Source organism: Ostrinia nubilalis, chromosome 27 (genome assembly GCF_963855985.1).
Source record: "Ostrinia nubilalis chromosome 27, ilOstNubi1.1, whole genome shotgun sequence".
NCBI lineage: Eukaryota > Metazoa > Arthropoda > Insecta > Lepidoptera > Crambidae > Ostrinia > Ostrinia nubilalis.
This window is the reverse complement of record NC_087114.1, coordinates 6,504,507-6,531,874: the sequence shown is the minus strand read 5'-3', so window position 1 is coordinate 6,531,874 and position 27,368 is coordinate 6,504,507. Positions and strand designations below refer to the sequence as shown.

The window sequence follows — 27,368 nt, the reverse complement described above, 5'->3', positions numbered from 1 at the left end:
ATCTATTGAAACATCTTAATTTGTTTATTAATTGACTGATCTGTTGATAAACTTTCAACATAACAATATGATACAAAAGTCGGTTCATTATTATTTTGATAATATCTTTAAAAACTTTTGATAACTGAATATTTTCAACCGACTTCAAAAAAAAGGAGGAGGTTCTCAATTCGACCCGTATGTTTTTTTTTTTTTCTATGTTTGTTACGCGATAACTCCGCCAATTATGAACCGATTTGAACAAATCTTTTTTCTACGTATAGGTAATACCTCAAGGGTGGTCCCATTTAAATTTAATAATAGAAAAAACAACCCCCAAGAGTGGAAAATTGGGGATGAACTTTTTTATACGCAATATCTCCGCCGATTATAAATCAATTTGAACGATTATTTTTTTGTTGAATAGGTATTATCAAAAGGGTGGTTTCATGCGAATTTGAAGAAAATATTTCACCCCCAAGGGTGGAAAATTGGGGATGAACTTTTTTATACGCAATATTTTCAATTTTTAGTTTTTTTTTCTGTTCACGCATTTGAAGTCGGTTTTATTTTTTTTAAAAGTTAATTATTACTTTTGATAACTGAATATTTTTACTTTTGATAACTGAATATTTTTAATATTGTTGTGATAAATTAGTTCGTTACACTCTTTTGTCACTCATAAGTTATTAATTATCAAGATTTATTATAATTATGTCTTATAATGAATTTCATTATTAGATAACAAGCTATCAAGTCAAGAGTTCAAAATATTACTTAATCACGGTTAATAGTCACGATAAAGTTTGGGGCCGTTCAAGTATTACGTAAGCAGATTTCTTACCATTTTTTACCCCCCCGCCCCCGTTGTCATCAATAGTAAGCAAAGCACTTACCCCCTCCCCCTATGCTTACGTAAACATTTTTAGTTATAACTAAATGTTTTTATACAGTGTGCGTCACGTTAAAGTGTACATATAAAAATAGATGAAACTAGACCTAATTTTTATCGACAAAAAAGAGGTCAAAAAATTTTTGATATTTTTTTAAATTTTTTATAGATTTTTTTATCTTCCAATTACTTATTGTAAAGAAAACGTAATTACTTTTAAACTAAGCTGTATATTCTGATAAAGTAAAAACAGTAATAATGCTAAATAACAGGCGATACTAAAAAAATACATAAAATACACAAAAAAGGCCAACAAATAATAAAAAATGATACTTTTTGATAAAAAAAACTGCTTTTAGATTCGTGTTTTTTTGGTTATTTAATAAATTTCTCCAAAAAATGCCCCTATAACCGGTGGTTTTTATTACTTTGTATTATTCTCTATCGTATTACCTTCGTAAAACCAAAAATCGTATGTCTCTATCCCTATCACAACGTTTGCAATGATGAAATAAGTAACGATGACGTAATCATCATCTAGACCCCCCTACCCCCCATGTCATCCGAAATAAGCAAAACAGAGACCCCCCACCCCCCCTTGGTGCTTACGTAATACTTGAACGGCCCCTTTCCATCACAGTCATAGGAATTACGTTCTTACGATGTGACGTACAGGAAAATTATTAATTCAATACATCTTCAATAAGACAAAACATGATATAAAATTTCCTTATTCGTTATTCTAAACTTTACCTTATCATTACATCATCATCATCATCTTAGCCATAGGACGTCCACTGCTGAACATAGGCCTCCCCCAATGCTTTCTATGTTACGGGTTACCCAATCATCATGATATTAATCATGATATAAAGTTTTTTTATTCGTGATGCATTTTTTCATGTGCTGGACTAAAATATAATTTGGATTGGTCTATTTAACTTTTTTCTCCACAATTTTTTTAAAGTGAAAGTCAAAACATTTAGGCTGAGTTGCATCACCTTAACTTCAACCATAACCATAACTTTAACCGGTCTTTTTGTATGGAGTTTGAGTGACTGGAGTGCAACCCACATTACATTTTTCACAAAGTACTGAAATTAATGTAACTATTCTGAATACGTATCAAAAATACATCTTTAATAATGAGAACGAGCTAAATTGGTGCTGATTTGTTCGATCGAGTACTTTGACCGGCCTTGTACTATCATTTGCGTGGCATTCAATGGGGAAATATGAATGTCATTTCAACAGCGAAGAACAATGTCATATTCTACATAAAATTTTCATATTTTTACTGCAGAAATAATAAAATAATTAAATTTTTCAAGTTATTTAAAATTTAAGTCTGAGATGCAACGCTAAAATACATTGAATATCTTAAATTAGCAGTTTAATTAGAGAAAAGCATTAACATTAATTCTTTTTTTGTTTGGTTAATATAGTTTTGTTTGTTTTTAACCAACTTTGAGAAATGCTAAGAACATTCCTGAATACAATTGTAATAATAATGTACGCTAATCAATTGTAATAATTATGTAGATGAGAGAAGCATGTTTTATTACACCTATTAAGATAGTTATGTTTATTTTCATCCATTTCTCGAATACAATAACTATCCAAAGACTTACGTATAATAAAATACAATGTAGGTATCACTTGAATAACTTGACACTCTAAAACTTTCTTTAGATAGTCATAATAAGTGCCATTTTGCATCAAAATGCATAGCCCATTGTGCTGTCGACCGTACCACCTACATTCTTATCATCCCTGATAACATTCGTCTCGGTAAAAACCAACGATACCATTTCGCAGTAAATGCTCTAAGACAAAAGGCAATAAACTTGAGTACTTTGTGATTAAACATAGGAAAGATTCTGGAAGCTGGATTAAGTATTATTATGTATTATTAGGTATTCCTTTAAAATTATTTTTCTTGAGTTTTCATACTGGTTAATTTTATAATATTGTGGAGTACGCACCCGAGTACATTAAATTAATTATGCCCACGAACTGAAACCAAAAAAATACATTTTTGAAATCGGTTCATAATTCACGGAGTTCTGCTGTAAAATACCTACCTACATAAAAAACACTCGAATTGAGAACATCCTCCTTTTTTTAAGTCGGTTAAAAAGTCACTAATGCTCGGTAAATAATAAAGTTAAAATAATATAATACACCAAAACAAAAAAAAACTAGTCACTTTAAGAAGAAATAACACTGGCTGAAAACGAAACTGCCACACCCAACGACTGGAGATTTTAAAAATAAAATGTAAACAACTTTCGCGCCAATTTCAGCACGTGATTGCGTCGTTTTTGTTTGATTTTTTTTTGCAATAGTGGACGTGTAAAATAACAGTTCTTTGATATATTTTTTCTTCTTATATTATTAGGGCTCTCGCGGATTGCGTTTAGCCAAAATCATAAGTAGGTAGGTACAAGCTTTTTTATCTGTTTTTAAAAAGTATTTCATAACTAGCGTATTTCCGTTATTTTGTTTTATGTAGTTACTTCGCTCTTTGAAGCGATTTCGAGATTATAACTGTCACTTTTCACCACTTGTTTAGGGGGCTGTGGGATATGAAAACGTTAAAAAAAAGAGGCATCAAGAACCAAAAACAGAACCGTTGCTAACGGTTTTAAAAAAAGTATCCAACTACGCAAAAGTTTTGAAGATAGCCATACCACAAAATAGAGAGGAGCAGAAGGAAATCTACATACAAAGTGCGCTCCGGCAACGCACAAATAGACAACGCTCACGGACACGATATCGGCAATAATCGCAAACCAGTATAAACCAGGGCCCCGATTGCGCTGAAAATTTTCAACTGGAATTCGAACGAACTTCAGCTGTTTTGACCAATCCGTCGCGGTGTCGTTTTGACAGCTAGTTCAAACGAAGTTGTAACGTAAACGGAGTGCAACTGCGCCTTACGTAAAAGCTGACAGAAAGCTACTTTTTTCAAATGAAACTCAAACGCTTTACGAACATTTGCTGTGTTATAGTAATTTTAGTTTCAATAAATAAGGTGTTCGGACATTTCATGGAATGTGCATAAATCCGTTGTTTGTGCATTGCGCGTGATCTTTACTTTCGGTAAAGTAACCAAATTGCACGTCATTCAGCTGGAATGAAATTGAAGCGTAACTGGAGTGTGCACTACAGTTGACACGCGAATGAATTAGAGACGTTACAAATTAGCGCAATCGGGACCTGTTACTACCTATTTTGTGGCTATACATACAGTATACAGTCACGTATAATTCATTACTTTCGTTTTGGCAGCGCTTCGTTTCGGATATAGCGTGCCTATTTTGGTGCAATCGGGGATAATAACAAAATATTTCATTATGGCAGCGTTTCAAGACTCTGACGCAGGCGGTGTTACTACTTGTTATTGCAATAATGTATAATTTTGGTAACAATTGCCCTGAGGTATCTTTGAAAAAATTAAAATTAAAATTTTATTCAGTGTCATAAAATAACATCAAGAAGATAAAACAAAACTACGGTATCCACTCAGCATCATGCCGAGGTGTCGAAAGGGACACCACGACGCTGGTCTTCCGTGGATTGGGTGAAAGTGATTTTACCCAAATAAAAAAAATCGTTATGATTATCATTTTCACCAAGGCATTTACTATTTTGTGGGACTAAAGTTTGGCTGTTTTTTTTATCCACAACGTGGAAAAACATACCTTCTGGCGCAGCCTGGTAAAAAGGCATGCGGGTTCGTTTGTTTTTATATCAAAAACTATTAATTTCTAACTCATAAATACGGAAAAAGACCGATTATATAGGGCAACACAGCCATTTTCTTTTTTCAATGTCATAAATTAGAAAGCAATGTTTACATGATATTTGGCAAGTATTTCGTTCCTAGAAAACGTTTGTGTGCCAGTCATAGCACCAATCATGTGCAGTAGCTGTTCATCATCATTTCTGCCACAGGATATCCACTGCTGAACATAGGCCACCCCCAATGACTTCCACATCGCACGGTTGGTAGCGCCATGCATCCAGCGCCTTCCAATAGCTCGCTTAAATAATAATATGAATATAATCATAACCTTAATTTTGAGGAAAAGTTTTTTCCTGTTTCAACAACTATTTAGTACACTTGTGTGTTCGTAGATGGTGTGAGCGTCGCTACCACGTGACTTAGCGAAAGCGTATGTCAGTTTCATGTATTGTAATATCGACTGGACGTTATCTTCTACGCCATAACATAGAAATTGTTTTATATTAACGTCAAGTTATAGCTCAATATTTATGTTGCTTTGCTTGTATACCTTTCTTGCAAATAAAAAGTTTTCTATTCTATTCTTTGTATTTTTTCTTCTTAGCACTCATATTTTTTTTGTCTTTAAAATATAATTATTTATAATTCTCACTTCTACCTATGATGGTTATTTCTACTACTAGGTTTTGAGGCAAACCGTGATACCTATTTATTATTTTAACCTTCTTAATTTTAATAAACATAAATACTACAACTCCAGAAAAAAAGATAACTTGAGTGAGCAAACAAAAATACACGATAAAAAGGTGCTTCAATATCTTTTAATCAGTTATCAAATCACACATGACAATATTATCAGAAAAATAAACATTCACAGATAAGTAACGCCAGTGTAAACTAAATTTTACAATAGTAACGTTGTGTAGAAGATTATAATAACCATAAAATACACTGTAAAGTGACATTGAATGACACGAAATCCTTATCTTAAAAATGACTAGTCCTAAAACTTGATACCTAAAACATAAGTCAATAACGCCTGTATTTACAGACATTACTATGAGATCTCACAGTGCGGGTCGACGCACTGGGTGACACACTGACACACGAACCAATCACAGGGCTCTATTCAACATCAACGTTATGTTAGATTTACTGCCTTACTTAAGCAAGCATCGTTTGTGAATACGGGTGTATAATAAATACTTTTGAAGATACAGCGCCATCTAGTCCTAACCCTTTCAGCACGAGAGAAAAATTTGACGATTTCTAAAAAATCGAGTCAGTTTCTGGGGTCTTTAGGATCTTAGTAAATAGAGAAAAATAGCGAAAAAAATTAGGGGGTGACTTTAACCCCCCTAAACCCCCCCGCACGATCGTATCAATCCGTCATGAACCTATGAATAGCTATTTCATTACAATTACAATTTAAACTAATTAAAAAAAGACATTTTAGATATAAGGAGCTTTATTATTCTTCATAAAGACATGATATCGTAATTAGATACTAATTTCTGCAAAAAAATTCAAAAATAGCTCATGGCCCTAACCTAGAACTCTGTCAAAACCTGAATTTTGGGGGTAGTAGCATCTTAAAATTGAACATGAGCTTTCGTTTTTAGTAATAACTTATTTTTTTTAATCCCAGATGTCGAGGCTATTATTTAATAACACATGGGGTTCGATATTTTCATAAAAGGGATCATTTTGGTTCATCTATTGGTACTAGAATCCTGGTATCCTCTCGATATTTTCACTGGTGGCTGTATTTTCTACAGCGGATTTGTACTATTTGGTGGTTATGTGTCTCGGAGACATTCTTGAGTTTATTCTAGAGTAAATCTGATGTTCAGGCCTTTTAAAGATTCGAAAGGTTTCCATTACTTACATTACCAAAAATTCAAACATCGTCCCGACATGCACGCTCGTGCTGTAGAACTTTAGGAGTACCTGGTACTCGGCTTCATCTAACTTTTTATAAAATTAAAGCGAATTATATTTTTTAAGGATATAATTTAAATTAATACGCACAAAATTCATTGAAATCCACAAAAGAAGTAATTTAAATAAATTAATACTTTTAACGCCTCCCGTAGTCAGGTACACGTCCATCTTTGTCACTCGACACAGCACCGACTGAACGCCATTGAAAGTTTTTGTATGAAAAATAGCAAATATATCGAACCGTACGATCGATCGGAAGCGTCTTGGCGCGGTAAAATTGATTTACCAATTCACTAGATTTTTTCAAAGTCGAACGCACTTTCGTATTATTCTGTGCTGAAAGGGTTAAAATATCCATAAAACAGCACTTTTAGGGCTCAAAGGGTAAAAACGGGTCCCTATTACCAAAATTGCTGTCTGTCTGTCACCAGGCTGTATCTCATGAACCGTGGTAGCTAGACAGTTGAAATTTTCACAGATGATACATTTCTGTTGCCGCTATGACAACAAATACTGCAAGCAGAATAAAATAAATATTTAAGGGGGGTTCCTCATACAAGAACAACGTACGGAACTGTCTACTGTATCCCCCTTATTAATAAAAAGTTAAACCCTAGTTGAACAATGTTTTAAAGTGACATTTCCATACTAAACGTCATTTTAAAACAGGGTTCAGCTATGGTGTAACTTTTATTAATGAGGAGGTTTAAGGTTCGCTATACCGGCACTTCCCCTATGCTCAGAAAGGACATAAATATCCTTGGAATAAATATCCTTGGACATTTCACACTACGCTTCTAGTCCCAAACTAAGCAAAGCTTGTACTATGGGTACTAGATAACGGATATAAACATACTTAAATACTTTTTTTTTTGTAAATACATACATATTATACATAGTAACACCCAGACCCGTCACAGAAATTAAAATTCATAATTTCAATTTCTGCCCGGCCGGGAATCGAACCCGGGACCTCTCGGCATAGTAGTCCGTTTCCGAACCACTACACCAAACGGCCGACCTCCGCCATCCGTGGTTGTTTTACGCCCGATTCCCATATTCAATCCTTGTCCAAATCCGGATTACAACTGTCAAATTGAATTCAGTTTTAGATTATATTTCCAAAATGTTCGATGCATTTACACTTTAATATTGTTTAAATAGTCTTATAAACAATATAAAAATGTAAAAACATCAAAAACCGCAGTTATTTTGGCCAAAAACATATTAAAATTTGACAGTTGACAATCCAAATCCGTATAATTTAGATTAGGATTGAATATAGAAATCCAGCATTAGTGGGTAGGCCTTCCCCTTCTGGCAGGAAGAGGCCCACATAATCCGTCGCCTGACCATAGCGGCGGGTATGCAATGAGGATCAGTACTGTTGTAGAAAATTCAATAAAACTAGTATCTACGTTAATCTTTAAGACATTAAGAAAGATATATCTTTTTGAATTATCCAAATCGGACCATTACTTACGAAGATATTAAGTAATAAACATAGGCCGTTTTTGCCGCTAAAAGACAACGTACGCAGGGCCGCGTGACGTCACTATATCCGAATCGAGCGCAGCCGGCGTACTATTGGGATGGAAAATATTTTTTTCCAGCTAAACTATCAGTTTTAGAAAAAAACTTTTAATAACATTTATTCATCAAAATAAAGTAACCTATCGACCAGTAATTTTTAAAAATAAAAATTGTGAAAAATAGGTATCGCTATGTCCAAAAACCACATTTTTATAGGATTCGATGGAATGCGGAGACGCGGTTGGGGTGAGTGTAACTTTATGATTGTTTGTATTGAACATAATAATACATAATATGAGTACTAATACCCAGTTTCTGGCCTAGAGGGGGGAGGGGGGGGGGGGGATGTCATACCCAGCTTATAGCCTGGGGGGAGGGGCAAGCCTTACCCAGCTTATGGCCTTGGTAAGAGGGGGGGCGAGGCAAGTCATACCCAGTTTCTGGCCTGGGGGGGGGGGTTAGTCATACCCAGCTTCTGGCCGAGGGGGAGTCATACCTAGCTTATGCTTATGGACTGGGGGGAGGGGCTAGCCTTACCCAGCTTCTGGCCTGGGGGGAGGGGGGGGGGGGGGCAAGTCATAACCAGTTTCTGGTTCTGGCCTAGGGGGGGGGGGGTAAGTCATACCCAGCTTATGCTTATGGCCTGGGGGAGGGGCAAGCCTTACCCAGTTTCTGGCCTGGGGGGAGGGGGGGGGGGGTCAAGTCATAACCAGTTTCTGGTTCTGGCCTAGGGGGGGGGGGGTAAGTCATACCCAGCTTATGCTTATGGCCTGGGGGGAGGGGCAAGCCTTACCCAGCTTCTGGCCTGGGGGGGGGGGGGTAAATCATACCCGACTTCTGGCCGAGGGGGAAGTCATGCCCAGCTTATGACCTGGGGAGAGGAGGGACGGGGGTATAGCTTCTAGGCTAAGATTAAATAAATTTCCAGGAGGGAGCAGCTGGCCCGCCCATGGGAACGGCGAATAGATAGGTAGGTACGTAGGTTTAACTCAGAAAAATTAAATAACAGGTAGGTATTGCGTGTACATCGAAATGATCTTCATAGCAGTGTCTTGTAGCCTAGGCAGACTGAGTATATCTGCCTCAGCTATACTTATTGTTAGAAGGTAAAATTAATATTTATACATTTTTATATTTTACTTGGACGAAGATATGACTCTAACAACACTTATGAACACTTTATTTGAATAAATCGCCAAATATACCACCGCGGAGACCCTAATCGCGTCTCCGCGTTCCATTGAATCGTATGAGCGTATGGATTTTTTGCGATATTTTTCACAATTTCTATTTTAAAAAATTACCTATCGATAGCTTACTTTATTCTGATGAATAAATGTCATAACAAGTTTTTCTCTAAAACTGATAGTTTGGCTAGAAAAAAATATTTTCTATCCACGCAGTAGACGTGCGCGCCGCGCTACTGTTATCCGGCGGCGGCGCGCCGACCTGTCGGGGTCGGCGTGGTGGCGCCGCGCCGGCGTGGGTATTTTTTTTAATAAAAAAAAAACTAGCAGTAGTGAGTTACTAAATTAAAGAAAAATAATTGCGTATGACCGAATGAAAATTTTTATTAGGCACGTACTAACTACTGTGTGTGTTCTTTACATGACTCGTAAAAAATTATTATGAATAAAAATAATTTTATTCACGCGTCCTGGGTTCAGTCGTGATCTTTTTGCAGTAACAGTAAGTCCTGCAATGGAAAACACTCGTTCGCTAGGTGTGCAGGCTGGTGGCTGGAATTGCTAGCATAGAAAACACTGACAAAATTCGGCGCAACACCCCGCTAATCCATGCAAAATTTTGTCAGTGTGTTGGTGCGCACCGCATACGTATTGGCGCGCTCACATACAAACCGCGCTCGGTGCGTTTCTATGAAGATGACCTACTCATTTGTATTTACTCTGCTGATATCGAGAAGTTTTTCACTTTTGTTTTACTAAATGTAGCTAAAGTTGAAGCCATCGTAAATGTGCACTATAACCTCCGTTAAAGCAATTCAAGGATAAAATGGCGCGGGCGACTGGCGACCGAATGACAACACGGTGAGAAAAAAGATCGCGTCTTTACCCTCCCCGCACCTCGCTCTTCCCCGCCAGCCACACGTTCGTGAACGCTCGGTCCAGCTCGGCTGAATTCGATTAATTTATCGCGCTTCGGCCATCTTCGGCGCGCCGAGAGAAAGTCTCGGCGGCGGCGGCGTGTTCCGAAGTCGGCGCGGCGCGGCGGCGCCGGCGCGGCGCGCACGTCTACCACGCAGTACGCCGGCAGCGTTCGGATCGGATATAATGACGTCATCGGTCCCGCGCCGGGCGGTCAGTGAACTTTTTTAGTAATTTGGCCATAACTTCGTCAATTTTTGTCGTAGAACAAAAATTTTTGGACTGTATATTAAGGATTTCTTAGACCTATAAATCTGCATTCACAGCTAAAAATCGAAATGATCCTCATCATATGCATTTTTTCCACGTAAAAAAGGTACATACGTAAAGCCGTAGGCTACAGGTAGTCCCACCCTACGATATCATTCCAACTATCCAACATTGTACCCCGCACCAAACATTATCATTACTCCAACCATTTATTTTTGGATTTGGCAAGCAAGTTTCATTTTAATTCGGTCCAGACTTGTTTATCCGAATTCCGCCAGTAGCCTCTAGCTTCCCTCTCGAATTGGACGCCTCAAAAAACCGTAAACAAACCAAAAAAGTCTCAAAAAACATACTATGCTGTATATGTACAGCATATTCTTCAAGAAAAAGTGGTCTGAAAGCTCAAAAAAAACTTAGCAATAGCTTCTACTTTTTAAAAGTGATACATTCCAGTTTATTGTGATATAAAAAGTTGTTATTTATTTTTGATAGCCGTTAGTGTTTTGTTTATTTTTTGTTTTTATTTTTTGACAAAATACTCTCCAAGGGAAATGGTTGTGAAACTGAACTGGTAAGTATTTTAAAAAAAAATAGGGATTTTATTTTTAACTAGCTTTCCTTTCGTGGAATTTTGTCTGTCACAGAAAAACTTTATCGCGCGCGTCCCTGTTTCGAAAACCGGGATAAAAACTATCCTATGTTCTTTCCCGGGACTCAAACTATCTCTATGCCAAATTTCATCAAAATCGGTTGCGAGGTTTAAGCGGGAAAGCGTAACAGACAGACAGACAGACAGACAGACAGACAGAGTTACTTTCGCATTTATAATATTAGTTGGGATAAAACCGGGCAAGTGCGAGTCGGTTGTTTCCACTAAGGTTCCGCTAGAGCAATATAATAATCTCTATTAGTATTAGGGTGCCTTAATATCATTTTGTGGTACAAAACAGTAAAAAAAATGTCGCACATTATAACAACTTTATCTTATTCAGTACAAATATGTAGATAAATAAGAAACACGGTACATATTAGCAAGGCTTTCAATTATTTACAAACAAACAATTAAATCTTTCCTCATATAATATTATTATAGAAAAAGTCTGCAACAATTTTAAACTCGTTTAATGTTTTGACAACTCAATGCATAATAGCATAGCAATATGTATAAACATAATCACCCACGTTTGAATGTTATTATTATAACGTACGTTTTGTTTTGTCGTAGCGACTAGCGATAACGATAGCGACTTCTTGAATTGACATTATGACATAAGACTTCGCTACGTCACGAAATCAATACGCACGCGCCATCTAGTTATGAGTTTATGTACTTTTAAGCAAACGAAATGGCTGTCGGGTAGACAACGTGACTTTCGTTATCGAATCGATAATGTTTAGCTTGTGCCGTCGTGTGTATATTTTAATAGCCTTTACTTCTATGATATTTGACAACATGTCAAAAGTCGACGACTCGTGTCGCCGGATTAGGAGTGTAGCGCAAGTTTTCAGGTTTGGTTTCCAGTTGGGTCAATAGCAAGCTTTAATTTTAAATTCCTACTTAATTCCAAGATGGAAATTCCTGGCAAATTATATCGCAGTTATGTAGCTTCCTTCTTAGATCTTTCTGAGAACCTATAGTCCTATAGAGGTGATAGTGCGTTGACTTGTCTATCAAATTGTGTCGGCGGCTGGACTCAAAGAATTATACACCCTATTCCTACTCAATTAGCTTCTTATTTGCCTGATCATTATTGACAGCATTATCTTATGACAAGAATGCGAGGTACAGTCGACATCATTATCTGAGTCTTGAGTTACAAAATGGCACCTATTTCAAATACAGTCAGCATCAAATAATTCGTGACACCCAAAGTAGACAAAAAGTTCACAACACGATTTTCGCCCGTATTCACAAACATTACTATGAGGTCTCACAGTGCGCGTGGACGCACAGGTTGATACACGAGCCAATTACAGTACCTCTAGTACGAAAAACTTTCGAGTTCGTTTCGTTTGCGTATTCAAAGTGCCATCGAAAAATTTTGTATGAAAAATTAAACAGCGCCCCCTATAGGTCATAAAAAGAAAAAAACACCTAACTTTCGATTTTCTTTCGTATCGAGTTCAAATACTAGGCGTGACGAAAGATGGATTTTGTATGAAATAACGTAGTACGAACCTAATTTTGACAATCAACGGTCGTTTCGTTGTCGTTGAAATCATCGAATGTTGTGTCACTGTCAATTTTGTTGTGAGAAGATTACGTTGATATAAATTTTACGTGTTTTTGAGGCTTAAATGTGGAGATTATGTGGTCGGCGAATTTATTTCCTTGTTTGGCATCATTTAGATTGTTTAGATGCTTTAAGTTAAGAGATTAGGAAGCATCCCAACAGTGAGTAAAAAAATATATTTTGTGGACATTTTTCCTAATGTTTGTTTATTTCATATCTAATAGGGCAACATAATAAGGAAAAACTTAAATCCTGATGTTGTGGTTGTTGCAGCGATACCGCCTCAAAGTCAATAAACCTGCATTTTAGTAGATTTTTTTTTTTATGCATAACAAGGCAGGTATTTGACCACAATCGCACATGATGTTAAGAGGGATGCAGTCTAGGATGGTACATATCTGCCCTGTAAGATACCTACTTATGTGACAAATTGCCGGAAAGATAGTCTTATGGCAACAAAAAGAGTGTCCTTGGAACACAAGGCAAGTACATAATTTATTCATACATTCTGTCTACTCTACATACCACATGATTTCTTTGTCATTTGATAGATAATAATTATTACAGGTTATATTATGTGCTATGCATTAAGATGCATCCAGTTCATACCAAGGCACTGATGGTATGAAGAAGCATTTGGAATTACTTAACCAATGCTCTCAATACCCCCAACATACTCGGAGAAGTAGGTAGGTACTCATGCCTACATAAGATTTATCCATGAACTATTTTATACAAATGTCATATGCATTCAGTTCTTAAGATCATACAGAACAAAACACAACAGGGTGATTCCATACCTTTGCTCGTAAGTGTTTTAGCCAGAAAGTTTTAGATCTTAATAAACTTATTTACCTAAACTAATAACTATAAAATTAATGTTATAGTATTCTACTCATCAACATTTATTAATCATTACAGGTACCTACCCTACCCAAACCTTACAAAGATCCAGCTCCGGCACAGAATAAGTAATAGGACTAAGGTTCCTAGGCACACTTAAGAAATACCATCAACACTTGCGGGCAAATAGACATTAATGGGATTAAAACAAAATATATGTGTGACAATTTATTTAATAAATACTTATAAAACATTAAACAATATTTTGAATTTCAATTAAAACATAGGTACCTAACAGTTTTAATTTTCTATTAATAGGAATGATACATGATTGGTAATCAATCAAAATTGTTATTCAAATTGCTGAGAGTTTCAATGGCTGGCTGCTCATGGTTTCATATATTATCATCTGGCTACTCGGGTTTCCTCTGTAAAAGAAAAAGTAATGTTAACTAAATACTAATTTAACTTGCCATCCTAACAATCAATATGAAAGGGCATAACATTTCAGTTTGTCTAGAGAATGCATAGGTAAGTACCTACTTAAATAATAAAGATTCAATTATTGCAATCAACATACCTTTGACTATTCTTTTCCTGTCTTGTTAGGTCCAAAAAAGTGAGGCTAAGAACTGCAAACCGCTGCACTTTGCCTTTGGACTTCCACTCGCCAAAAGCGAGATCTCGATGCTCTTGCAGGATTTTTGTTAATTTCTAGCTGTTAAATCTTCTCCTCCATTCCATAAAATCTAAAACAAGATAGAATTACAATATACATATTTAACTACATGATTTAACTAAAAAATCTTTTCACTTGCTAATTTAATTTACTTACCGATGTCTCATCATGTTAACATCGTTAATATGGTCTTTATTTACTTTAAAACATAGCTTTATTACGACTTCTAATAACATTCTAAGAGGTTAGAAAATACGTCAAAACAAGAAAAACCCCTTGTCCTGTCACTGTCAGACGTGTGTGAGCGTGTGGCTGAGTGTGATTTTACAGTAGAAAAATAGAAGATAGATTTGTCCACGAAATTAATTTATTACAACAGTAGGAATACACAATGGATAGCTCTTTTTATTTTCTATGACACAAGTGACAATCAACAGAACATTGTTTCTATAGCAACTTAAATTTATTCATAACGCCGCTTTGCTTGCCAGCTACATTAACAAGACGAAAGATGTTCCGAAATTTGTTTACCCAACATTAAAAATATTGATTGGTAATAAATAATAATGGTTTTAAATACTTACATATTAAACAAACAATAACACAAAAACGTATAAACAATTAATGAGGCGTTATGAGCATTATTCATCTTTGTAACTTATTTTTTTAAATTTAATAACAACATCTTAAAATAACGCAGCATGTTTCGGACGGAACACACCATTCCATGTTAAATAAAAAAAAACTTGTAAAATACTCTATGACTCGTCGAAAGAAGCTTCTTGGCCTTGCGTGCCGACGAAAGAAATTAGAAAGTTAAGCTAACGAGTACGATCCTTAATAAAACAAGAATGAACGTTTCGAGTTCGAACTCGAAACGTACAAAAATTCGTCCTCGTCTTGAACTCGAAAGTTTTTCGTACTAGAGGTACAGAGCTCTATTCTACGCTGTGCGTTCTATTTGCTGCTTCACTTAAGCAAGAATCGTTTGATAATTGAATGAGCACTTGACTCAAAATTCTCAAAATGTGAATTTTGCCAAATATAAAAAATGCAGGCCAAGAGCATCTCCGTTGTGAGTAAAAAGTAAAAACAAAACAAAAACGTGACTAAAAACCTAAGTAAAGAAAAACAAAAATATAAAACTGTATGCTTACAAGGCTGCAAGGTGAACACAGTAGGTATAGTTTTATGCAATGACGCTATCGTACGATCGAGAAATGCTTCCAAGGTCGTCCGTAAGTCCGTGGTTTTATTAATATTAGAACGGCATGGCATTCACATTGTCGGCTATGTATTATAATTGTACATCTATGTTTTCGTATTATTACAAGTGTATAAAAATGTGGATTCGTGCACATTGTGCACAGGGTCTTACGTAAAATAGCGTAGTGGACACCATAGTCAATTGATTTACTTTATTGATATGAAGTACCCAATTTATCGTCATCGTTTCAGCCACAGGGCCCACATGATGTCCACTGCTGAACATAGGCTTCTCCCCCAATGATTTCCATATATCCCGGTTGGTAGTGGCTTTCATCCAGCGCCTTCTTGCTACTTTTATGAAGTCGTCGGTCCTTGTGGATGGACGTCACACGCTGCGTATTAAATATTAGTTCGTTTCAGCCGAATGACGTCTACTTCCACTGCCGCAAGACGTAGTGTGGGCAGGTCTCCTACTAGGTAGACCGACGATCTGTTGAAGATCGCGGGATCTGCCTGGATGTGGGCGGCGTAGTACCGGTCTTTGTTCAAATCCTTGGAGGCCAAAGGCCTTTGTCCAGAAGTGGACGTCATTTGGCTGAAATGAACGAACGAATAGCGATATCGATAGGGGCTCTTCGTGGATTATGTCAGGTGCTATTCGTGCTGGTGCTATTTGGGCGGGTGCTCTAAGTGGACCACTTCCAATTCCTCAATGACTTACAGCAACCATTATCATGTCTGGACTCGTTAGTTTTGTCTTGATGAGGGCTCTTACGTTATGGGGCTTGTTTTAAAAATGTTTTGTATTAATTTACTGTCCTTTTGTTGCAGCGGCGATGGCGCATCGCTGAGCGCTGCAGGCAGCAAGCGCTCGGCTTTGTCGGCTTCCGACGCCGAGTGTTTTTCGCTGTGCCTGGGCGCCGGGCCTCTGTGGTGAGTACACACGAGTATGAACCTTATAAAACCATGCCATAAAGTTGCTTACCTACCGTCCAGAGACAGCAGACTAGAGGATTGTGTAGGGCTCTTCCTGCCAAAGCCTACCCACTAACAACTTAACGCTATGTCAGTTAGAAGCACGGAATAGCACCATCAGCAGTAGCCTCTAGTATCTTGCCGTTTGGTGTGCTTGAGAAGGAAGCATCAACCATGTTTAAACGGGGAACTCTAGTATCGTATATCCGAGACTAACCAGTTTGGCCAGCGTGGGGAGTATAAGCCAACTGGCCTCCATCCATTCGCCCTTGGTAACTACAGATGGCCATGTTCTTGCAGTGGAGAATGGAGATCAAATTGGATCTCTAGAGTAGACCAATTTGAGTTTGAGTTCCACTACTCCAACTTAAAAGTAGTGATTTATTTAAATGGCAAGTTTAAGGTCTTTTTCAGACACGCGCGGTTTCTGAGTGGTTACCGTGTGGTTACGGTTTGATGGTACGAGACTGTCATCAACTGCGCGATTTTCGCTGTGTGAACCACTGTGCTTACCATGAGTTTACGTTAGGTGTGCTCGCTAGCGACTGACAAAACTACTGATAAAAAATAATGACTATGACAACTAGCCTTTTTTTTTGACGCACTCACTAGCGAGCACACCTAACGTAAACTCATGGTAAATACCACAGTAGATATATGAGCTAAAGCAGTACGGAAACTTAGCCCTTTCGGCGAGTTAAATACCTACACTTCAACTGAGTGTTAGGGTTGGCACTCTTAATCTTTATAAAATTAATAAGGTTCTGACTTACTTATTTATTAAAACGTTTATTTAGGTTTTTTAATTATCAAATACCTAATGGAATAAATTAATTGACTAAGTAGTTAACAAAAAAATAAAACGTTAATTAGGTTCTATAATGATCGAATACATAATCGAATAAATTGATTAAGTACTATTAGAGGCCGGTAGAAGATATTCTATTCTCATAAATAAAATACCGGATACTTACTTTCACATAGATTGCCTCATTTTAAATACAGTTCATCACTTAGTACAAAAGCGCGCGGAGCAAATAACTTTATCAAATAGAACACATAAATTGTTAAAAAGCGTAATTACGTAATTTGAAAAGAACTATTACAAAATCAGATGTAAGCAGTTTATTTAAAAAGTAATATTATTTTAATCATTTTTACAATTCAGAATTATTACGAAGTTTAAAAAATGAAAGTTCTGGTTGAGTTCAAGCAGCCGTATACTACGCAATACACTCGTGGCATGTTTTTTAAAAATACAGCGGATCGTGCATGCAATAAAATTATTATTAAAAACACAACGCGCGCGACACTCGCGACGGATGGACTGCGAGGTTCGCTTAGACACAAAATATAACAGAAGACAAACTCCATACTAAACGCGCTCGAGCCACGCACACATAGACACCGCTCGAGCAAGACTGTCTTGGACGAATGCGAGCGCGACGTGGCGCGACAGACAGACGTTCGCCACACGTTCCTTGTGGTTCGCTTGAGTCACGCGCCGGTCAACCGCCTGTGATATTATTTTGTTTTGCGCAATTGACGAAAATGAGTGAACAGAAAAAGTCGTATTTTAATTGTTCGGTATTTGGTTGCTTAAACTCATCATTAAATGCCGAATTTTCATTTTTTAAATTACCAGTTGATTCGGGGAGGTAAGTAAGTTATTTATTTGAATTTCAAAAGCCAACTCAATTATTAGGAATATCGAATTGTTTAGAGAGGTTTTGGGAATTATTAGATAACTAGCTTTTGCCCGCGGCTTCACCCGCGTGAAATTTAGTTTGTCACTGATCGTCATAAATTATAGCCTATATATTATTCAGGGTTATAAACAATAATACTGTAAAGTTAAATCAAAATCAGTTCAGTAGTGATCGCGTAAAAGAGCAACAAACATCCAGACATCCAAACTTTCGCATTTATAATATTAGTTGGATAATAGTGTCAACCACTCAACTAAATACTACTTCCTTCTCGTGTATTTGTTTGCAAACTATTACTATAATAACGTACTAAATATAAATAAGTATACGTGGATATTTGTTATTGTCTTTCTTGCATAGTATTAAGAGTAACATTTTTCTATCTTATCGAAATAAACGCAACACATGACAAGACAACCCTAGCGCGACGGCCGAGCGTGCGAGCGAGAGAGGTATGCAAAGCGAGGTACATACATGAGTTTACCTTCTGTTATATTTTGTGGCTTAGAGCTCGTGTAAAGCGTGCGTCTGTGTGCGTGAGTCAGATTTCGAGCGTTTGTATGAAGCTTCCGTACTGTTTGATTTATCTACTGTGTAAATACTCTGGTGTCTCTGGTTCATCAAGATTAGATTAGACTAGGTTTTCACCCGGTATCCCCCGCAGGTGGTCCTGATGTCCCTGCTCACGGCTCCGCACCGCCCGGAGGGGTGACTAGCGGGGCTGTGAGAACAGATGGGAATAGTCCCGTAACCTTTAAGGACATCTGTCCACCTTGTGGGTGGAAGTGGGACCTTGTAGCTGTAGGATCTTTAAGTTATATTTAACTAGGTTTTCATCCGGCATCCCCCGTAGGTGGTCCTGATGTCCCTGCTCAATGCTCCGCACCGCCCGGAGGGGTGACTAGCGGGGCTGTGAGAACAGATGGGAATAGTCCCGTAACCTTTAAGTCATCTGTCCACCTTGTGGGTGGAAGTGGGACCTTGTAGCTGTAGGATCTTTGAGCTATATTTATAGGTTTTTATCCCGTATCCCCTGCAGGTGGTCCTGATGTCCCTGCTCACGGCTCCGCACCGCCCGGAGGGGTGACTAGCGGGGCTTCGAGCCCCGCTACCCCATCCACCCCTACCCACGACGACAACAACCGTGAGTAATTAATAAATCTAAATATAAAATATGTATAAAAGGAGAAATTGACTGACTAACTGACTGACATATCAACGCACAGCCTAAACGGCTAAACGTAGGCACTTGAAATTTGGAAGGGACGTAGCTTAGGTACCGTAGAGGTGCACTAAGAAAGGAATTCCCGAAATTCCCACGGGACCGGGAATTAGCGGGAAAATCCTTTTGTATGAAAAATCTAAACCGCTTAAGTTAGACGCTTGAAATTTGGCATGCAGGTACCTTAGTAAACTTACTTAGTTACAACAGAATATTGCAAAATTCCCACGGGAACGGGAGTTAGCGGGAAAAAACATTTGTATGAAAAAATCTAAACCGCGTAAGATAGATGAAGGGGGCAAGGGGGTAAAACGGGATCCACCCGTACGAAAGTCGCGGGCGGCCGTTAGTCTTCTATAATCTACCTACCTATACAGTGTCTTGGGAAGTATTGATCAAACTTCAAGGGCGTGATGACAATTTTATCGACTAAAATACTTCAAATGTGGGGCTTGACTCACCTCGCCAAATAACAAGGATTTAAGTTTTTAATATTTTTTAGTATTCAGTATTCATCTCTTCCTTCAAAAACAAGCGACAGAATCTACTTCTATTAGTTCCGACGTTATTGTTGAACAAAGTGACCCCTTCCCAGCGTCATAATTTTTCAAATTTAGTAACTAGCTTTAGCCCGCGGCTTCACCCGCGTGAAATTTAGTTTGTCACCGATCGTCATAAATTATAGCCTATATGTTATTCGGGGTTTTTATTTTGTTTAGAGTTAAGTTTGCCTTAGTTTTAAAACAATTCGGGGTTATACACAATAATACTGTAAAGTTTCATCAAAATCCGTTCAGTAGTTTTTGCGCGAAAGACATTCACACTTTCGCATTTATAATATTTTAGTAGGAAGTAGGATTTTTGAAAAATATTAGTAACTTTTTTCACAAATGAATAGTCCCGTTAGCCCCTCGCAGACCGTCCTATTCGCATTTCGTCACGAAAAAACGATCCCATTCGCATTCATTTACATTCGCATTCCGCCCATTCGCATTTAGTCCTATTCACAAAATGGTCACACTCAGATGAAGTTAATGCCTAGCAGGTTGGGTAACAATGTTGTAGGTTGAAAAAGTGTGACCATTTTGCGAATGGGATCGTTTTTTCTTGACGAAATGCTAACGGGACTGCGTCAAACCCACTTAATTTTTGGTCTGCAACCTGCATTTCTTCGGGTTTTCACGAAGCCATCTATGTTTCGCAGGTGACTTGTTGAGCGCCCTGCTATGGGCCAGCGCCAGCTCCCTGAACGGCAGTTCGGAGAGCCTCGCCGAGCCCGCGCCGGCCGTCCGCCCACCGCTGGACAATGAACATCGCGAAGCGGTAAGCTTGTGTCTTTTTCCTGACAGGCCAGACAGGACTATAGCTGACAGGTCTCACTATATGACAGTCTTCTTCCACTTAAGTTCTCTCTCTTCGCTCTCTCCTCTTACCATCTTCTCTGCCCCTCTCTCCTTTCTCCCTCTCCTCTCCTCTCTCACCCCTTCTCTCTCCTCCCCTCTCTCCTCCCTATTTCCTCTTCTCTCTTCCCCTACCCAGCTCTCTCCTCACTCTTCTCTTCCTTAGCTCTCTTCTCCTCCCTCTTCTCCCTCCTCCCCTCTCTTTTCCTCTCCATTCTCTTCCCTTTTCCCCCCTTCTCTCCTGCCGCTCTCCTCTCTTATCCTCTCCTCCCCTCCCTCTCCTCACCTCTCTCTCCTCTCCCTCCCTTGTTGAGCGCCCTGCTATGGGCCAGCGCCAGCTCCCTGAACGGCAGTTCGGAGAGCCTCGCCGAGCCCGCGCCGGCCGTCCGCCCGCCGCTGGACAATGAACATCGTGAAGCGGTAAGAATATCATACTTGAGGCCACTCTAGCTTTTTTCCTATAGGACAGCTGACAGGTCTGACCAGCAGCTTGCTGAGCGGGCGGGTCTATGGGCCAGCTGACTGATCTCACCACCAAGTTTGTTTTTTTCTCATTCGTCTGCTTTCTTCTCAAGTCTCGTCTATCCTATCCCCCTCCCTCCTCTATCTTCTCCTCCCTTCCTCTTGTGTGTTTTTCTCCTTATTTCTTTTCTTTCTTCTCTCCTCTCTCTTCACATCTCCTCTCCTCCCCTCCATTATCTTCTCCCTCCTCCCCTCTCTCCTATCTCTTCCCCATTCCCCCTCTCCTCCCTCTCCGTTCCCCTCTCTCTTCCCTCTCTCCTCTTTCCTCCGTTCCTCTCTCCTCTCCTCCCGCTCCCCTCTCTCTCTCCTCCCTCTCCCCCCTCTCTCTCTCCTCTTCCTCCTCGCTGGTTGAGCGCCCTGCTATGGGCCAGTGCTAGCTCCCCATTGTTCTTTTCCTCGTCTCTCTTCTCCCTCTCCCTCCTCTCCTCTCTTCCCCCTCTCCTCCCTCACTCCTCTTTTTTGTCCCTCCTCCCCTCTCTCTTATCTCTTCCCCTTTCCTCCTCTCACTCCTCTCCCTCTCTTTTACCCTTTCCTCTCTCTCCTCTCCCTCACAATTCCCCTTTCATCCCTCTCCCTTCTCTTCTCCCTTTTCCTCTCCTCGTCCCCCCTCCCTTGTTGAGCGCCCTGCTATGGGCCAGCGCCAGCTCCCTGAACGGCAGTTCGGAGAGCCTCGCCGAGCCCGCGCCGGCCGTCCGCCCGCCGCTGGACAGTGAACATCGCGAAGCGGTAAGAAAATCATACTTGAGGCCACTCTAGCTAGCTAAGCGGGTCTATGGGCCAGCTGACAGGTCTCACCATCAGGTTTGTTTGCTACTCCTCACGCTTTCTCTCCTCTCCTCTCTCCCCTACTCTATCCTCTCCCTTCTCTTTCCTCCCCTCTCTCGTCTATCTTCTCTTCCCTCCTCCCTCATCCCCCTCTATACTTTTCTCCCCTCCTCCTCTCTCTTACCCTTGCCCTCTTCTCTCCCCCCTCCTCCCTCTCCTCACTCTCCTTTCTCCCTCTCCTCTCCTTTCTCATCCCTTCTCTATCCTCCCCTCCCCTCTCTCCTTCCTCTTTCCTCTTCTCTCTTCCCCTCACTTCCCTCCCCTCCCCTCCCCTCTTCCCCCTCTCTCTCCCCCCTCTCTCTCCTTCCTCCCTCCCCTCTCCTCGCTCCCCTCTCCCTCCTCTTTCTTCTCCGTATTTTCCCTTCTCTCTCCTCTCCTTTCTCTCCCCTCGTCCCCCCTCCCTTGTAGAGCGCCCTGCTATGGGCCAGCGCCAGCTCCCTGAACGGCAGTTCGGAGAGCCTCGCCGAGCCCGCGCCGGCCGTCCGCCCGCCGCTGGACAATGAACATCGCGAAGCGGTAAGCTTGTGTCTTCTTCCACTCTAGGTATGTCATCATCATTACTTCAGCCACTCTTGCTTGCCGAGCGGGCGGGTCTATGGGCCAGCTGACAGGTCTCACCATCAGGGTTTGTTTGATTCTTCTACTGTTATCTTCTTAGTCCTTTCTTCTTCTCAGTCTTCGTCGGTCTTCTCATTCGTGTGTTTTCTTCTTCGCGAAGCGGTATGTCATCATCATCATCGTTTCACCATCATCATCACACCACAGGACTTCCACAGAATTGCTAAAATGAAGTGGCAGTAGGCGGGGCACATAAGAAATTCATAACAATCATTTTATTTTTGCAAGTAAGCGTCCTAGTCATAACCCTACTACTTCAGGACAATAAATGGCCCAGTGCTGAGAAGAAGCAGCGCAAGAAACTCAGTCACTGTTGTCAGCCTCTTTTTTGGTAGCTCGCAGTGCTGATTTCGCTGCGACGAAAAAGTTTTCAAATGGCGACTACGGGCTGGAAGATGTAGTGTGGGCAGGCCCCCCACTAGGTGGACCGACGATCTGGTGAAAATCGCTGGAGGTGCCTGGATGTGGGCGGCGCGGCGCAGGACCTGTCGTCAGATGATTTCCATATTAACCGATTGGTAGCGACCTGCATCCAACGCCTTCCTGCTACCTTTATTGTGTCGTCGGTCCACCTTGTGGGTGGAGGTCCCACGATGCGTTTTCCGGTACGCGATTTAAACTCCAGAACCTTGCTGCCCCATCGACCGTCAGTTCTGCGTACTATGTGCCCTGCCTATTGCCACTTCAGCTTGCTAATCTGTCGGACTATGTCAGCGACTTAGTTCGTTTACGGAAGCGGAATAAAGAAAAGATAATGCCAGTTAACTCGACCGGGTTGTACATTACTATTAGTAAATACTAAATAGCGAGAAACTATCCTCTCCGAAGTAAAATACATTATTTTGTCTGAATGTAAAACTTTATTTCCAGGTTATCCGTAAGATCCTGGAACGCAAGGACAAGCAGCCAGTCAAAATCGAGTTCAAGATCTACTTGACTGAGAACACGGTCCTGCGTTGGGAAGCTGTAAGTAACATTTTAAGTCATTTATTTTCTGTGAATAGGCTTTTAAAAACATAACCCTCCTTCTGGTGCAGTCGGGTAAAAAGCGCTTTAGGGGATGTCACCACACCAATCTTACTACGGGACCGATTTAAAAAAATATTTCACCATTAGAATCCTACACCCTGACGAACATAGTACGAAGTTCGCCGGGTCAGCTAGTCATCAATAATACCATCAGTTGACTTTAGTATTTCCTAATTTAAGCTGGGTTGTACCATATTACTTTAACTTTAAAAAGCGTCAAAAATCTGTCAAACTCCATATAATTTAGGGTTCCTTGTTAGAACTACGGAACCCCAAAAAGCACCGGTTATCGTTAAAGTTAGGTGGTGCAACTCAGCCGAAAAGTCCTAAATCCATTTATTTTTTTCAAATAGGCTTTTAAAAAGCGCTTTTAAGACTCGTTCTCACAGCAATCTAGTTTTACAAAATTCCTGTAAAGAAGGATCCCGCAAAACGGGATGCATAGATCGTTTCATCCACGAAGACGCGCCCCACCATTCTTCCGCTAATGTTTGAGTGTTATCGGTACACGCTAAATCATCCATGAGTGCACACGCACACTACAATAATGCCGCTCGGATTGCTCGGATCAAACTCCCCGCACCCCGCGCGACCGAGACAAAAAAGTGGTGGGGCGCGTCTTCGTGGATGAAACGATCTATATTCTAGCAACTTCGTACAATAAAAAAGTATATCAATTGATTGCTCAAGCCAATACTCGTGTTTATTATAAAATGGGTCATTTCATCCAATACATTATTATCTATTGGAGAATGACCCGGCTGTAGATATCTGTGTCAATGCCCCCTAACTTATTTATAACTAGTGCGTAGTGTTTTAGATAATAAATGCATATTTCAACAATTGTTATTGTGATTTGAGTTTATACCTCCTGGTTATGCCTACATCATCATCATAAGTGCCACTTGTGGTCTAAACTGAATAAATATTTTTGATTTGATTTGATTTAATGCAATTTGGATTCTAGCATCGGTAGACTGCTGGATTATTATGGTGAACCCATTTCTAGTAGCATGATTTTAGCTTAACTAGAGAGATTAAATGGATTATTTGTTGGTAATTTTTGCATTAAAATTACTAAACCGACTTTTAGTTGACTGATAGTTGGTAGCCACTGGAGTATTATGGTGAACCCACTCCTAACAAAATCTTTTAGCGTCAGATAAAATAAATGGTGAATGTTTCCAGGTGGTGAAAGGTACTACTATGTACCTACGCGTTCCCGGCGTGGTGGCTGCAGGCAGCAAGGAGTCCTTCATGCTTCTGCTGGACTTCGCGGAGGAGAGGCTCGGCTGCGACAGGTGAGAGAGAGAGAGAGAGGGCTTATTACTAGGTGGAGAGGGGACAATGTTCAGTGTTACCAGGTGAAGAGAGGACAATGTTCAGTTATACCAGGTGAAGAGAGGACAATGTTTAGTGTTACCAGGTGGAGAGAGGACAATGTTTAGTGTTGCCAGGTGGGAAGAGGACAATTGTTTAGTGTTACAAGGTGGAGAGAGGACAATGTTCGGTGTTACCATGTGGAGAGAGGACAATGTTCAGTGTTACCAGGTGAAGAGAGGACAATGTTCAGTTATACCAGGTGAAGAGAGGACAATGTTTAGTGTTACAAGGTGGAGAGAGGACAATGTTTAGTATTACCAGGTGGTGAAAGGTACTACCATGTACCTACGCGTTCCCGGCGTGGTGGCTGCAGGCAGCAAGGAGTCCTTCATGCTTCTGCTGGACTTCGCGGAGGAGAGGCTCGGCTGCGACAGGTGAGAGAGAAAGAGAGAGGGAGTTTACTAAGTGGAGAGAGTGAGAGAGGATTTGTTACAAGGTGGAGAGGGGACAATGTTCAGAGTTACATGGCAAGGAGTCCTTCATGCTTCTCCTAGACTTCGAAGAGAGGCTTGGCTGCAACAGGTTAGTCTAACTACAGGAGAGAGAGATGGTTTGTTACAAAGTGGAGAGAGGGCAATGTTCAAAGTTACATGGCATGGAGTTCTTGCTTCATGCTTCTGCTGGACTTCGCAGAGGAGAGGAGAGGCTGCGACAGGTAAGTCTAACTACAGGAGAGAGTGTGAGAGAGAGAGGGTTTGTTACTAGGTGGAGAGGGGACAATGTTTAGTGTTACCAGGTGAAGAGAGGTACTAATAAGGAGTCCTTCATGCTTCTCCTGGACTTCGCATAGGAGAGGCTTGGCTGCGACAGGTGAGAGAGAAAGAGAGAGGGAGTGTACTAAGTGGAGAGAGTGAGAGAGAGGGTTTGTTACTAGGTGGAGAGAGGACAATGTTCAGAGTTACATGGCATGGAGTTCTTGCTTCATGCTTCTCCTAGACTTCGCAGAGGAGAGGCTCGGCTGCGACAGGTGAGAGAGAAAGAGAGAGGGAGTTTACTAAGTGGAGAGAGTGAGAGAGAGGGTTTGTTCCACCTAGGAGAGGGGGCAATGTTCAAAGTTACATGGCATGGAGTCCTTCATGCTTCTCCTGGACTTCGAAGAGAGGCTTGGCTTCAACAGGTTAGTCTAACTACAAGAGAGAGAGATGGTTTGTTACAAGGTGGAGAGAGGACAATGTTTAGTGTTACGAGGTGGAGAGTCCTTCATGCTTCTCCTGGACTTCGCGGAGGAGAGGCTCGGCTGCGACAGGTGAGAGAGAAAGAGAGAGGGAGTGTACTAAGTGGAGAGAGTGAGAGAGAGGGTTTGTTACTAGTTGGAGAGAGGACAATGTTCAGAGTTACATGGCATGGAGTTCTTGCTTCATGCTTCTCCTAGACTTCGCGGAGGAGAGGCTCGGCTGCGACAGGTGAGAGAGAAAGAGAGAGGGTTTACTAGGTGGAGAGGGGACAATGTTCAGTGTTACCAGGTGAAGAGAGGACAATGTTCAGTTATACCAGGTGAAGAGAGGACAATGTTTAGTGTTACCAGGTGGAGAGAGGACAATGTTTAGTATTACCAGGTGGTGAAAGGTACTACCATGTACCTACGCGTTCCCGGCGTGGTGGCTGCAGGCAGCAAGGAGTCCTTCATGCTTCTGCTGGACTTCGCGGAGGAGAGGCTCGGCTGCGACAGGTGAGAGAGAAAGAGAGGGTTTATTACTAGGCGGAGAGAGTGAGAGAGGATTTGTTACAAGGTGGAGAGAGTGAGAGAGGATTTGTTACAAGGTGGAGAGGGGACAATGTTCAGAGTTACATGGCATGGAGTTCTTGCTTCATGCTTCTCCTAGACTTCACGGAGGAGAGGAGAGGCTGCGACAGGTGAGAGAGAAAGAGAGAGGGCGTTTACTAAGTGGAGAGAGTGAGAGAGAGTGTTTGTTCCACCTAGGAGAGGGGGCAATGTTCAAAGTTACATGGCATGGAGTTCTTGCTTCATGCTTCTGCTGGACTTCGCGGAGGAGAGGCTCGGCTGCGACAGGTGAGAGAGAAAGAGAGGAAGTTTACTAAGTGGAGAGAGTGAGAGAGAGGGTTTGTTACTAGTTGGAGAGAGGACAATGTTCAGAGTTACATGGCATGGAGTTCTTGCTTCATGCTTCTCCATCGCAAGTCCATCGCAAAGGAGAGGCTCGGCTGTAGGGTTTGCTCCCGGGAAATCCCGGTACTCATTTTTCCCGGGAATTCCCGATAATCTAATCCTTTATCTAGTTCCGGTA

General features: G+C 40.5%; 1 protein-coding gene and 2 long non-coding RNA genes across 4 annotated transcripts in view; 2 read left to right on the top strand and 1 right to left on the bottom strand.

The window, feature by feature from the left end:
* The window catches only part of LOC135084868 (ornithine decarboxylase antizyme), a 33,610-nt gene that overhangs the window by 894 nt on the left and 5,348 nt on the right, over nucleotides 1-27,368 (top strand). Inside the window, 6 exon segments of the mRNA XM_063979605.1 lie at nucleotides 16,271-16,372; nucleotides 18,788-18,798; nucleotides 19,163-19,267; nucleotides 20,550-20,668; nucleotides 23,581-23,676; nucleotides 24,928-25,040. Coding sequence (XP_063835675.1) covers nucleotides 16,271-16,372; nucleotides 18,788-18,798; nucleotides 19,163-19,267; nucleotides 20,550-20,668; nucleotides 23,581-23,676; nucleotides 24,928-25,040 — 546 coding nt within the window.
* LOC135085059 (uncharacterized) lies at nucleotides 12,453-13,862 on the top strand. 2 transcript variants are annotated; one of them, XR_010260009.1, is made up of 3 exons: nucleotides 12,453-12,869; nucleotides 13,045-13,190; nucleotides 13,276-13,862. It is a non-coding gene; the product is annotated as an uncharacterized LOC135085059 (long non-coding RNA). The 2 variants fall into 2 exon arrangements; XR_010260008.1 differs by having other exon boundaries at nucleotides 13,045-13,397; nucleotides 13,630-13,862.
* On the bottom strand, nucleotides 13,878-14,494 carry LOC135085058 (uncharacterized). The gene is made up of 3 exons (XR_010260007.1): nucleotides 14,387-14,494; nucleotides 14,132-14,300; nucleotides 13,878-13,979 (listed from the first exon to the last, which is right to left on the bottom strand). It is a non-coding gene; the product is annotated as an uncharacterized LOC135085058 (long non-coding RNA).